General features: G+C 46.1%; 1 protein-coding gene across 13 annotated transcripts in view; it reads left to right on the top strand.

Annotated features, from left to right (window-relative positions):
* Positions 1–13,755, top strand: part of NEDD4L (NEDD4 like E3 ubiquitin protein ligase) — a 290,593-nt gene that overhangs the window by 218,359 nt on the left and 58,479 nt on the right. For all 13 annotated transcript variants that reach the window (XM_004579467.2, XM_058676799.1, XM_058676800.1 and 10 more), the window contains one exon: positions 7,962–8,012. In XM_004579467.2, the coding sequence (XP_004579524.1) occupies positions 7,962–8,012 (51 nt within the window). The remainder of the gene's footprint in view (positions 1–7,961; positions 8,013–13,755) is intronic.

Here is a 13,755-nt window from a genome sequence, read left to right as displayed (position 1 = left end):
CTCAGGGCCAGCCTTGGAGCGTGGTGTTTTCAAACCATCCCTTTAGTTTGTCCTGCAGAGGCTTTTATATCCAGCAAAATTGGTAACATCAGTAAGATTCAGAAAGGGTACAGAGTGCTTTGGACAACTGGAGAAGGGGGCTTGTGATTCAGAAAGTGGAGAGAGCAGAAACAGACACTGTGCTCAGAGACACAATTTCAGAGGAAAGGACATACAGGAGAATCTACAACATCATTTCTTCACAAATCTGTGCCCAAGTGCCCTAGGGAGTCTGTTCATGACTCAGTGGTGCACAACTTCCATTTAGAAAGAAAGGATGTGTAGTAAGAGAATGAAAACTCTATAGCTGCACTTTTGTTTCTTTTCTCTTTCAAGCTTTACTCATATCATTTTTATATTAAAAGATAAATGAGCCCAGCATTGTGGCATAGCACGTAAAGCTGCTGTCTGCAACAGCAGCATCCCATGTGGGTACCAGTTCTAGTCCCAGCTTCTGTACTTCAAATCCATCTCCTTGTTAATGACTCATGAAAAGCAAAATATGCACACCATGTGGGAGATCCAGATGAAGCTCATGGCTTCAGCCTAGGCTGTGACCATGTGGGGTGGGAGACCTTTCTCTTTGAATCTGCCTGTTCCTCCCTAACTCTGTCAAAGTAAACAAATCTTTCAGCTAATAGAGAGATGAACAAAGATATGCATAATGCGAAAGTGTTCACTTGATAAATGATGTTAAGATGGTTTTCCTGGGCCCAGTGTGATAGCCTAGTTGCTAAAGTGCTCGCTTTAAATACACCAGGATCCATATGGGCCAGTTTGTGTCCCGGCTGCTCCATTTCCCTTCCGGCTCCCTACTTGTGACCTGAGAAAACAGTAGATGATAGCTCAAAACCTTGGGACCCTTCACCTATGTGCGAGACCTGGAAGAAACTCTTTGCTTAGCATCAGCTCAGCTCCAGCTGTTGCGGTCACTTGGGGAGTGAACCAGCAGATGAACGATCTTTATATATCTCCTTTCAGTAAATCTGCCTTTCCAATAGAAAAATAAATCTTAAAAAAAAAAAAGATGATGATGATGGTCCTTGGTTTTGTCAGTGTGGCAGGTATGACCAAGAGGGGATGTGAAACTGGGACCACAGCATAACAGACACCCAGATGTTCAGTGTGGGCAGGGCACCTGTGAGTGCTTTCCCTTCCACCTGTTCCCTGAAGTTCCAGGCCCCCCACAATGCTGCGAGAGTGTGGGCTGCATGGTCCTGAGCTTCTCCCCATAGGACTCCTGGAGCTGATGTGAGGTCAGCAGAGTGCACGCAGTGCTCACAGGAGACCATGGAGGCACTCAGCACACTGGCACATGCCTGGAGGCCACGGCACTGGTGCCTGCCACCTGTGTAAAGGAGTGTGACCTGCGTTCAGAGTCCTCAGTGACTGTCCAGTGAAGTGCATTGGCTCTTGGAGATCCAGGAACAGAACCATGCCACTTGTACGTTACCCCACAGTCCATGGATGCTGGCCTTTCAGGCTCTGAACACGCCAGTTTACAAGGCTTGGAACTGCATCACAGAAAGCCTGTACCCACAGCTAAGTGGGAGTGGAGCCGGGTACGAGTGTGGCACTGAAGCTGCGATGTACCTAGGCTCACTTGCTCATCATGCACATTGCTCCTTGCCATGCATTTAGTTGCTCAGCATGTCTCTAATGAATTTTTTTCACACTATTAGGATTAATTATTTGATACCTAAATGCAGAGAGAGAGTACAGGATCTCAAATTCTCTCCCCCCTTTTATACACTTAATCCATTATTCAAATTGCTTGCAGGAAATTTGATTGTAAAACTCTTGCAGAGAAGAAATGAGACACTTACCTTGAGAAAATTATCCTGAAATCCTAAGAAATGGGAACAAATGGTACCATCAAACCAGAAGTACAAAATTAAACAATGTTAGGTCCTAATGTGAACTCAATGGCACATTTTCCTTTTAAATTAACTTGAAAGTTCAGTCTTCGGGCAGTTTGCTTTCCAGGACAGATGGGAATGTTTGTTTTTAAGTAGGTGATGTTAAGCTTTTCATTTTTATTCAGCAAATATAGCATCCCTTTTGCAAGGAGGCACCAGAACAATCACAATCCTGCCTAGGGTTATTGTGTGTTGGCTGACAATTGGCTGAGGGCTGAGCCTCCTCCCTGTGCTCAGCCCCCTGCGCCCCTGCACAGGGCCCTCCCCATGTGACACCCTCACACAGCTTCTCTTGCCCCACTTGAAAACAGGGCACATAGGGCCTGGAGACCCAGCCCTGCTGCCAGCCAGCCTTCTGGGTAATGCTGGCCTTGTGCCCACTGCCTGCGGTACTTTGCAGCTCACCATCTGCTTGCTCCCTGCCCACCCATCCATCCGACAGACCTGCTCGCTTCACAACTGGCTAGAAGTTGTAAAGCTGTCCCTGACTTTGGTCTGTGGTAGATTTGGCCACTTCCCGCTAGCTGTCCTGCCCCAGAGCTGTGCTCCTCCCTGACTCCCACGGAGCAGCTAGGAGTCCTCAGGCAAGATGTGCCATGAGAAAAAGGATCTGTCCACGGCTGAAGGTGCTCAGCCCAGTGGTTCTGCTCATGGTGTGTGTGTCCCATGCCCTGAGTTCTTGCCTAGCTTCCACACCCCTCAAGTTTACTGGATTCTAAATTCTTGGTATCATTTGTTTCTCCAGAGAATGTTGTTCCCATGAGTCTGTGGATCCCATGTCTGCATTAGGCTTTCATGTGCAGTGAGAGAGAGGACTGGAAAGTACTTGAGTCGCCTGCCTCCATCCACCCAGAGGCTACCCCACTGCTGGAGCCCCAGCTGGGACCGCCTTTGAGAGCCCATCCTGGAGGGGTTCTGTTCCCAGCCCAGTGTGCACAGGTCTGGGCTGTTCAGTTCTCCCTAGCATGGCGCTGCCTTGCTCTCTGCGCCTCTCTATGCCTTCTGCTTTTGAAAAAGCAACCCTTAAAAACAAACAGAAAAACCTTCCTAACCAAAGAGACAGCCAGCACATTTGAGTTCAGCCTGCCTTCCCTATGTGATTGTGCTGAGACCTGGAAAAGTCCTACACCTGCTGTGGTGTTGGGGGTGGGAGGATGGAACCCTTGCTTGTTGCTGTAAATAAGCACCCAATGTCAGACACAACTTGCACTGATTTGGTGAATGCTAGAGTCCATTCCAAACCTCTAAAACCTGAACATCAGAGATCTGTTAGTATGAACAACCATACATGTAATATACATATGTTTTTAAAATAAAAGAGTATCTGAATGGTTTTTCTTTGGTGGGGGAAGAGTGGTGTTTGCATGCATGTGAGTTGAATTTTGGTTAAGAGAACATGGATTCATAGAGGGTTCATCATTGCACCTGTTTCTTTATCTTTAATGGAATGCTACGTGACTGTTACTTGATTAAGTTGATTTCAGTGATGTATTTTAAAGCCATTTGCCTTGAAAGTCACAGAGGCACCCCAGGAAGTGAACCACTGTGTTATGCAACACATGGTGTGGGCGAAGGCCAAGCCCACTCTCCGTTTCTTCAGTGTGGAGGCTGAGGTGCCTGACACGTGGAAGGAGAAGCAGGAATAGTCTTCCTTCCTTTTGTCTGTGATGACAAGACTGGCATCTTGCTTTCCTGGGGAACAGAACAGAGTCAGGGCTGAATTCATCCTGCCTTGCAGGTGAATGCCTTGACAGTAAACTGTTAGTGGAGTTGCTGTATTTTTAGCATTTGATTTAAATGCCATATTTGAAATTGAGCATGACATCTGTTACTGAAGTACTTCAGAATGCATGCTTCCAAAATCAGCCTAAAAATATAAGTGACCCTCACCCTACCCCACATGTGTGCTGAGTCCTGGTGCGAGAGGAGAAAGAGCGTGCAGAAGTCATGCTGTGCAGTTTGCTGGGATAAGTGAGCTGGTTCTTCTGGCCTTGGGTTAGGGAGAGTTGTGATGTTGACCTTGACTTGTGATACACAACATCTAATCACACTCTCTCCTTTACGTAACTTATTACTCCAGCTTCCGCTGTGTGTTCTGTGTGCTTCCCTTACATTAAAAATCCTAAAAGGTAATTGTCTTAGAAGTGCCCATTTCATGATGTGCTCACTCAAGGCTCCTGGAGTAGGTCTGATCCAGCTGCAGCTCTTGTGGGTATTTGGGGACTGAACCAGTAGATGGAAAAGGTCTCTTTGCCTTTCAGATTTAAAAGAATAATGATAATGATTGGAGTAATCTGTTCAACAGACATGTATGGTTTGAGGCATGGATATTTCTGGAAAGAGTAGCTGAGCCTCACATCCTGACCCTGGGCTCGCAGGGAGCTGCAGGAGAGCCCAGGAGCGGAAAGGGATACACTGGTGCTGCTGCAGTGGTCTCTGAGCTTCAGGTCCTGGTGGCATTGGCATGTGGTAGCAGCTTACTGCTGCATGAACATGGTGCTCATGAACACAGTGCGCACTTGTCCCCATTTTTTGTTGTTATTTTAAAAAGAATTGTTATTTTTAAAAGAGGGACAAGAGTGGTAGTTGAATAGCGTCTGGCAAGTGAGCTCTAAGGGAGTCTGGGTTTGATCTGTGTGTTCATTTCGCTTTTCCAATAATAGAATAAGGATTTTTGTTTCATCCAATACACAATGTGTTAGGGGCTAGTGAGCGTTTTGTCATTTTGTTGGAAGAGTGTCTAATGGCTCATCAGAAGGGAACATTTATGTTGTTAGTAACCTGCATATTCTCAGCCTGGAAACAATGTGGCAGGTGATGGAGGTTAAAATTTGTCAGCATTTAATCACTTAAAATAGCCATAAGAAACGCCAGGATTCACAGTGTAAATTTAAATTATTTTGATTTTTACAGACTTTTTAAGTTAGCACAATGCTTAGTAGGAATTATTTTGCAATAGAGATTATTATTCAACATTGGTTTAACTAATGTATTCTTATAGCCCTGATGTCACACCAGGGTAGTGTCGACCTATGGATGTTATGGTGGCATCATCTCCCTAGGGCTCTTAGCAGGTACTATCCTGACTGTCACAGGGTGATGTCCTTCAACCAGGAGACAAGGGGTTCAGGGAACAGGGCAAGCCAGGAGAGCTAGGATGTTTGCAACCTAAATCACTTAGCCAGCTTCACCTTCCGTAGGTGAGTGAGGCACAGGGTAAGCTAGGTTGTTTGGACCACTTGCTGTGTAGTTGACTGCTATTGTTAAGAAATCATTTATTTTTCTGTTTCCATCTTGATATAAACCAGTAAAATCCTTTATTCTCTCAGTTGGTGAAATTTCTTTTTGTCTTTGGCTGTTGTAATTAACGTGTGTGTGATGAGAAACCCTGTTACAGTACAAATGAAGTGTACGCAGGGCACTGTTTCATTTGGGAGAGCTGCAGTTGAGGCAGAAGGCAAGATTGAAGGCGACAGATTTGCTCTGTAAGTCTGCCAGCCTGACTGCGCTGCCATCAACCCCACCAGTGAAGCCCAAGGGAAGCCTGGAGTTGACCCCAGCCCCCCTCCCTGCCCCTGCCGAAGATGAAGCACATCAGGAGCAGGCCTTGCACCACACTGGCCAGCTGGCAACCTCACACAGGTCACGTGAGGCCTAAGTTGCCCATCTGTGAAAGTAGCAGCATAACTGTGCCTGCTGCAGCTGAAGTTGCCACAGCCCTAGCCCTGCCTGGCCCAGGCAAGCACTGTGGGAAGGAGACCTCCCCCAGTGGTGTTGGGCACCTCTCTGTTGGGGTCTGAGCCGGTGTGGCCCCTTTCGACTTTGAATGCTAGCATCTCCCTAGTGACTCAACACAGGCACATGGGTGTTTTGCAGGTTGTTGGTAACAGGAGAGTAGGTTAGTGATTCATGAGCAGCCTTGCAAAGAGCTCATGTTATGAAACAGCTTTGAGTAAGATTGTCTCCTCTTCATGATTGGTGCCTGTGCCCCTTTCTCTCACAGAAGAAGAAGAGAGTGTGGGGCCATGCATGATTGATGGTTAGTACTCAACAAAATTCCAATTTGGAGGGATGGCACAGTTGCCTGACATCCACAGCATCCCCTAGCTGGAGAAGGTGCAAGCTCCCAATTGTCTCCTTACATGACGGTCACAGATGTGCGTCCTGGGAAGTGGTGTGGCTCTGAGTCAGTGCTCAAAGGGACACAGGCACCTGCCTGTGATAGCCTCATCATGCTAGGGAAGGGGTCTGCAGGTTGAGTGGCAGCAGAAATAGGTGAGTAGATAAAAGAACTGACATGCTGATTGGATGGGTAGGCCTGGTTTTATGGCTGACACACTCCCTGCCAGTGGTGACTAGTTTGTCATTAATCTCTTCATGTGCTGTGTAGAGGGGACAGGTGGCCCTCTAGTTAACCCAGTGGTTACCTAAATGGGACTTGCTCAGACTGGGAACAAACCATGTTGGTCGATCTTGTTTTGGTTTAGCAGCTGGTTTTCTGTACATGGCTAGGTTTATAGTTGTTTTTATAAATTAGGAAACTGTTGGTTTGAGCATTGACCTGGATTCTGAGTGAATAAAGAGGTCTGCGTTTGGTTTCTTAGCTTTCCCATGAGCTAACTATGAGACACATCTGTTCAAACCAGAGAGCTTTCCAGCTCCTAGGCACTTGAAATGTAGTGGAAACAGCTACATGTCTTACATGAGAGTGGCTGAAGTCATTTTTTGCACTCCTTATTTTATTTTTTAAATTTTATTCTATCTTATTATTACATTTTATTTTAGTTACCACACAAGTCAGGGAGAACATATGATGTTTGTCTTTTGGGAACTTATTTCACTATGTATAATGGCTTCCAGCTGCATCCATTTTGTTGCAAAAGACAGATTTCGTCCTTCCTTACAGCTGAGTTCATCATGTATACACACAATTTCTTTATCCAGTTGCCAACTGATGGACATTTTGGTTGATGCCATATCTTAGTGACTGTGACTGAAGTTTAGGTGTCCCAAGGCATGAATCAGAATGACTTGAAATTTGATTTTATAGCCTGTCTATACATTTGAAGAGCAGTGATTTTTCTACTAACTACTGACTGAATTCTTTATTTACTGAAGAGTTAAACTTATGATTATAAAGCAAGTTGAGAATATACCATTGGGGAAAAGAAGTATATCATTGTAAAAAAAGAAAAGAAAGTAAGAGGGAGGGAAACTGGAGTAGAAATACCATCGTGTGCTTAAAACTGTGCATTTGAAATAGATGAAATTTGTTCCTTTTATATGAATACTTTTTTTTAATTGTGTTGCAACTATTGTGTAGACAGGACATGTTGTAAGAGTGGCCTATGGAACATCCTGTGGTCAGTGTTCTGAGCTATGGCTTCCCAGGCAACTTGCTGAGTGTTAAGACGCAACTTATGTGTGTGTCTCCCAGTGACTTTCATGTGAATCCTTTTAAAGCCAAGAAGATGTGACTGTGTGATGGAGGAAAGGAGGGGCACAGAGTATCCCAGAATGAGGGTTCTGCAGCAATGTGTCCATTGGAGTGAAAGGCTTTGTTTAACACTTGCTGTTTATAAGATGTATCAATAAACCTCCTTAGATTCACAGCCCTCAGGGACCTCTGGAGTTACAGCACTTGATCAGCAAGTACTGGTAAAATGTTTCCAGCATCTCTGTCCCCTCTTTTCTTTAAAGTGGACCTAGCTCAGCTTGCACCCCTCAGTGGTTCTGTATATATCCTGCTGGCTGGACACAAACTCTCAACTCTAGCAGATGATTCCCTGTCCTGTTTGGGAGTGGACACCAGCCAGGGTCTTACACAGCTGAGGACCAGTGCATGAGCCCTGCACTTCCCCTTGGCCTCCTGCCTTCGCCCCTCTCTGCTGTATCCAGCATCAGATCATGGACCATAGTCTTTCTCTGGAATGTAGTATTCTTAAAAGATGCTGGCCCTTAAAGAGTAGTGGCAAAATTAACTCTTTGTTCTCTTCTTAACAGACCCGAGACGACTTCCTGGGCCAGGTGGACGTACCTCTGAGTCACCTTCCGGTAAGGACATGGGTGTGCTGGGTGGCCTGCTGTGGGTGTGGTACCTGAGTAAACAGTAGGTGTGCCTGCCAAGTGGTTCTTCATCAGCCCAGTAAAGAGGCTGAAATGAAGAGTGCTTTTCTCTGGGAAGTTCTCTCACAGGTTGGTGGGTGACTTCCATCTGAGTGTCTGAATCATCCAAGCATTTTGTCATGGTCACTGACCCTGCTCTTCTCTGCCATGCCTTACCTTGGAAAGCGTCCATCTGTTGTCTTGCCTCTCTTCCTGTCACTTGCGATCTGTGTATCCAGACCCAACCTGTAGTTTAATCAGATGTTCTCTGCCCTCAAGTGCACATGCTTGGATAGCTCATTGTGAACTGTCACACCCCGGATTTTTGTTTCTACCTTTCTCAGTCTTAATGGAAACAGAAAAGGCACAGCTGTTCCAAGGGAACTTGTCCGCTAGACGTACCAGCCTGGCTTCAGGCAACAAATGTGTGAGGAAACTGCCATTTCTCCTGCTCCTGGGAGCTAAGCCAAGCCGCTAAGGCTGCTGACTGGTCACTGGGACTAGGAGTGTCACCCACAACGTAAGGCAGTGTGGGTAGAAGGTGAGGGCAGGATGGAAAACCCTGGGCAAGGAATATCACAGCCAAGTACAGCTTTAATTTTCTAAATGGTTCCACTATCTCCTGGCCTTGTTTCCCTGGGCAGGATGAAGGGATGTAGGTGGCAATTGCAAGAATGAAGTCAGATGTGTCTGCCATGTGAGGGCTTTTGGTTTTTATAAAATGTTTTATAAAATGCAAGAAGCATGAATAGTCCATAAAGTGATTTGAGCCATCTGGTATGAGTGCCCATGGCTCTGAAACTGTGGCTGTTATCCTATGCTACCTGCTAAGAAAGAGTACATCTCACCAAGGAAGTCTTGAAGATGTGTTGTTAATGAAAGTGACATCAGACACTTTGTTCTCGCTTACAGTGGGGTAGAGGGGGAGCTGTTAAGGATGATCTCAAATACGTTACCTTCCAAGAGGTGGGAGGTTAAGACATTCTTGTTTGTTTGTGGATGAAACCATAAAGCCCCATATTACCTCCGGAGGGTACCTGTGTGGGGCTTCTCCGTGATGAACAGTCTAGCCATCAGAAGTGTTGTTCTCAGATCACCTGGAGAAGCAGATGCCTCTGCTGGGGACAGGGAAGATGCCATGGGTCCTTCATCTTCAGTCTGCTTTCTGATCACACAATCAGGCTATAGCTGTCATTTTCTCTCTCATTCAGACATGGTCACCTGGCTGGCCTGTCCTTCAAGCATGGCCCCAAGCCTGCCTTTCCCTAGTATAAACACCACATCTTGGCCAAGGGGAGTCACTGACACATAGAAGTGAGGGGCAAGAGTGAAATTTTGCAACAGTTTACTCCAAGAAGCCCTTACTTGTTTGAATGATGGAGGGGACACTGATGGGAAAGGTTGAACAGGACTTTCAGAGAATGGAAGAATTCTCCCTTCTTCAGAGACCAAGTCAGAACTAGCAGTAGTTCAGCCTTGGAGCTGGCGCCAGTGAACTTACAGTGAAGAGTGGGGTGCTGCGGCTGGAGTCTGGGCTAGAGAGCAGCAGGTTCAAGAGGGAGACAGAGTGAACGCTAGAAAGGGCTGAGCCCTTCACCATGAACTGACTCAGCTGAGTAGCAGCTCCTCCTTGTCCTGCAGATGCCCAGTGGTTAGCTTACATTGGAGCGCCCTAGTCCCATGCCTAAAACCTATTTTTTCCCTTAGATTGATTTGTGTGTATTGAAGAGTCACAATGAGAGAGGAGACAAAGAAAAACGTCTTCTGTTCGCTGGTTTACTCCCCAGATGGCCACAATAGCCAGCACTGGGCCACGCTGAAGCCAGAAGCCAAAAGCTTCGTCTGGGTCCTCCATGTGGATGCCAGGAGCCCAAACACACGGATCATCTGTGGCTGCTTTCCTTAGGCCATTAGTGGGAAGCTGGATGGGAAGTGTAGCAGCTGGAACACAAACTGGTGACCAAGCAGGATGCTGGCATCACAGGCAACAGCTTTGTCCACTATTCCACAATGAAAGCCCCCTATAATTGATTTTTCCCGTAGAAACCACAGAGAAAGCAAAAGAGAAAACTAAAACTACATCCTTTATTCTCTGTATGGTGATAGGACCTACGGAGCAGCTTCTGCACAGATGTGACAAGTAGCAGTTGAGCTGCCGTTGTGTGTGATCATCTGCTCCCGTGAGCAGGATACTTGTGGGAAATTGCTGGGCCAGTCTGACTTGAATGAGCACACACAAGTGTATATCACATGAATGTTAGCCTTCATCTGTGTTTTGTGGAGTGAGTAGTAGATTCTCTTTTCTTGACAGACATAGGCCATTCTACAGGTGGATTGTGAATGGCCTGTGGAATCAGTGTGCGTCAGAACCCTCAGTTTTGATCAGATGGTACCCCAGCAGTCAGAGCCTTGAGGGAGGACAATGGTGAAGCTCCCCTTGCGAGCCCTGCCTGGCCCTGGGAAAGCTGAAGGAATCTGATTGGATCTGTGGCAGTTGCCAGCACACCAGGCACCTTAGCTGATACAAGACCATGCCTTCAACAAACCTTTATCAAAGAGCAGGATTCTAATCTTTGTGGTTGAGCCAGGGAAGCGCCTTCCTGCCTTGTACAGCCTGTGCCACTCAGTGCAGTAGTCACATGTCACAGTGACACATTTGAAATGTGACTTGTGTGTCTAAGAAGCTGGACTTGCCATTTTATTCTGTTTCCATGAATTGTGATTTAAATTTAGGATGCCACATGTGATCTAAGAACCTAGCCAATGTCCCTTTCTTAGGTCAGAGATGTTTGAGTCTCAGTTCCCTTTTCCTTGGATAATAAATTTTGGGCATTACAGGGAATGATGGTTGAGAGGGCTCCCACTCCATTATGGTCACCTGCTAATTTGTCATTTACCTGGGGTGCTTCTTTATAATTTCATATATTCAATATACAAAGAATGTGGAGTTGGTGCCACCACCCGCAATGCTAGCATCCCATATCAGAGTGCCATTTCAAGTCATGGCTGCTCTGCTTCTGGTCCATCTCCCTGCTGGTACAACTGAGAGGACAGCAGAAGTCCCAAGTACTTGGGTCCCTGTCAGCCATGTGGGAGATGCAGATGCCCCAGGCATGGCCCAAACCAGGCTCAGCCATTGTAGCATTTGCAGAGTGAACCAATGGGTGAAAGACATTCTCTGTCCTTCCTCTTGTCTGTCTCTCTTTCAAATAAATAAATATATCTTTAAAAGGTATAAATATTAGACTACAAAAATCATGTTGCTATAATAGAAAATTTATCTGAAATTTGAAATCACAGAAATCCAGATATACAGATATAATTTTTGTCACTATACTTTAGATCTGTATCTTGTATTACCAAAATATTGCCTTTTTAGAGATTTTTTTATTTGTATTGGAGAGGCAATTTGCAGATTTGCAGAAAGAGAAATAGAAAAATCTTCCCTCTGCTGGTTCTCTCCCCAAGTGGCCACAATGGCTGGAGCTGAGCTCTGATCTAAAGCCGGCAGCCAGGAGTTTCTTCTGGGTCTCCCCAAGTGGGTGCAGGGTCCCAAGGCTTTGGACCATCCTCCACTGTTTTCCTGGGTCACAAGCAGGGAGCTAGAAGGGAAGTAGAGCATCGGGGATATGAGCCGGTGCCCTAATGGGATCCTGGCTCATGCAAAGTGAGAACTTTAGCCACTAGTCTATCACATCGGGTCCAAAAATAATTTTTTTTCTCACTGGTGACATAAACAAGGAGCCTGGCATTATCTTGTTATGCAAGATGTTATGAACCTTTGATTTTTTTAAGAATGTGTTTATTTTTATTTGCACTATTTTAACAGAGAGAAGGAGAGGCGGAGAGATTTTCCAACCACTGAATCACTCCCCAAGATGGCTGTAACAGCTGGAGCAGGATCCAGGAGCTTATCCTGGGTCTTCCATGCTGGTAGAGGGGCTCTAGGCCTCAAACCATCTTCCACTGATTTCCCAGACCTTGGGCAGGGATCTGGGTAAGAAGTAGAGCAACCAGGACATGAACCATTGCCTGTATGGGATGCTAGTGCTGCAGGTAGAGGAAAAAAAATCTCTACTTCTGTTCTGCTTTTCAGAAGTTGCCCACACTGAATGAAGCTCATATATAAATCAGGAACTTGATGGACAAGAGCCAGGACCTTGGAACTAAGTGTCAGCTCTCATGGGTGCTAGGAAACTAGTTTTAATAATATTCTGTTGTGTGTTCTGTGTGTGTGTATTTAAAAAAGAAATGTTAGGGCCTTTGTAATTAATGTTTGTTCAATAACCTTTCTCTGTTGAAGTCCCAGAGAGGCCTATTGTTGCCCTTGAGAGTGGACAGACACTCATTTCTGCATGTAAAACGCAGCTCTCAGCTACTCAGACTTAGCTCTCCTCGACTGTCCCATTTGTAGCCATAAACACTCTGACCAGAGAAGGCCACCTTAAATGGCGGGTTCTGCAGGCTGCTGACCTCTACATAGGCATGCAGTATTGCAAGTGCTGTGGCCTTGCCGGCCTGGGCCACCTGCTCTCCACAGCCTACTGCCAAGTGCTGGACACCTGGATTCATCAAGTGTTCTTCTGGGTCATTGTGTTGAGTTCACATTGGTCCTCTGCCAGGGCAGAAAGCTGAAGGAGGAGGCGCTGGGCACAGAGAGATGGGGCAGAGCAGGGTATAAGAAGCTGGTGTTCTGCTTAATACAGAGTTCACTCCTCAGTAACAGACTACAGTGGCCAGCTGAGCTGTTGCTCTGTATCCAACACAGGCAATAGGGAAGGCGATAAGGAGGAAGACATGGACTCCTCCCCCTTGCTGCGATCGGGAGCTCCTCAGCATGCAATACTCAGCAGATGCTTCCAGATACAGAGCATCACCCTAGGACTCTCATCTGCTTTTATTTGGAGAGACAAAAAGGAAGAGAAATCAGACCCAAGGAGTCCTAGGATGCTCGGGGCCTCTGTTCATCACGCCTCTTCCCAAGTTGCTGCTAACCTCCCCGGTTTAATTTCTGTTTTACTTTTGAAATGAGGAGTGAATTGAGGGAGGAGAGATCCAGGAAGAAGCACAGCAAGTCCTGGACAGGACAGAGAATGAAGAAAATACACTTCTCGTCCTAAGAAGTCTCCGTGGGGCAAGTTTTCAGCTTAGCCATGGAGATGCCTGAGTCACAATGCCCAGGCTCCTGCTTCCTGCTTCCTGCCCATGCAGACCCTGGAAGGGAGCAGTGATGGGTCAAGTATAGTTGGCTCTGGACCATCCATATGGGAGACCCAAGTGGGCTTCTGGGTTCCTGCCTTCAGCCACCCAGGTAGCACTGGTAGGTAGGCACTGGAGAGAGAACCATGGATGAGAGCTCTGTCTCTGTATCTCCAATACAATTTTTAAGAAATTCATTTTTCTAAAAAAGATGTTCAGAAATTTTAAAGATTAAAATGTTTTTCATTAAAGAAAAAGAAAAGAAAGAAGTGATAGTCTTCAAAGTTAAGCTTTAAAAGAAAGGAGTCCCTTTGTTGGGAATTGTTGACCTCTGTCTGGAAGAGTTGCTGAGTAACCTTGACCGAGTTAGTCTTCCTTTCCATTGTTCTCCTTGTAAAAGGAGGTGTCTGCCTCTGTGCAGATGATAACCAGGTTTCCATCCAGCTCTGCCACAGAGGTGGCCAAGTGAGTCTGCAGCGTTATAGGAGCAGAA

Source organism: Ochotona princeps, chromosome 18, assembly GCF_030435755.1.
Source record: "Ochotona princeps isolate mOchPri1 chromosome 18, mOchPri1.hap1, whole genome shotgun sequence".
Lineage (NCBI taxonomy): Eukaryota > Metazoa > Chordata > Mammalia > Lagomorpha > Ochotonidae > Ochotona > Ochotona princeps.
This window is presented reverse-complemented; position numbering and strand designations above follow the sequence as displayed.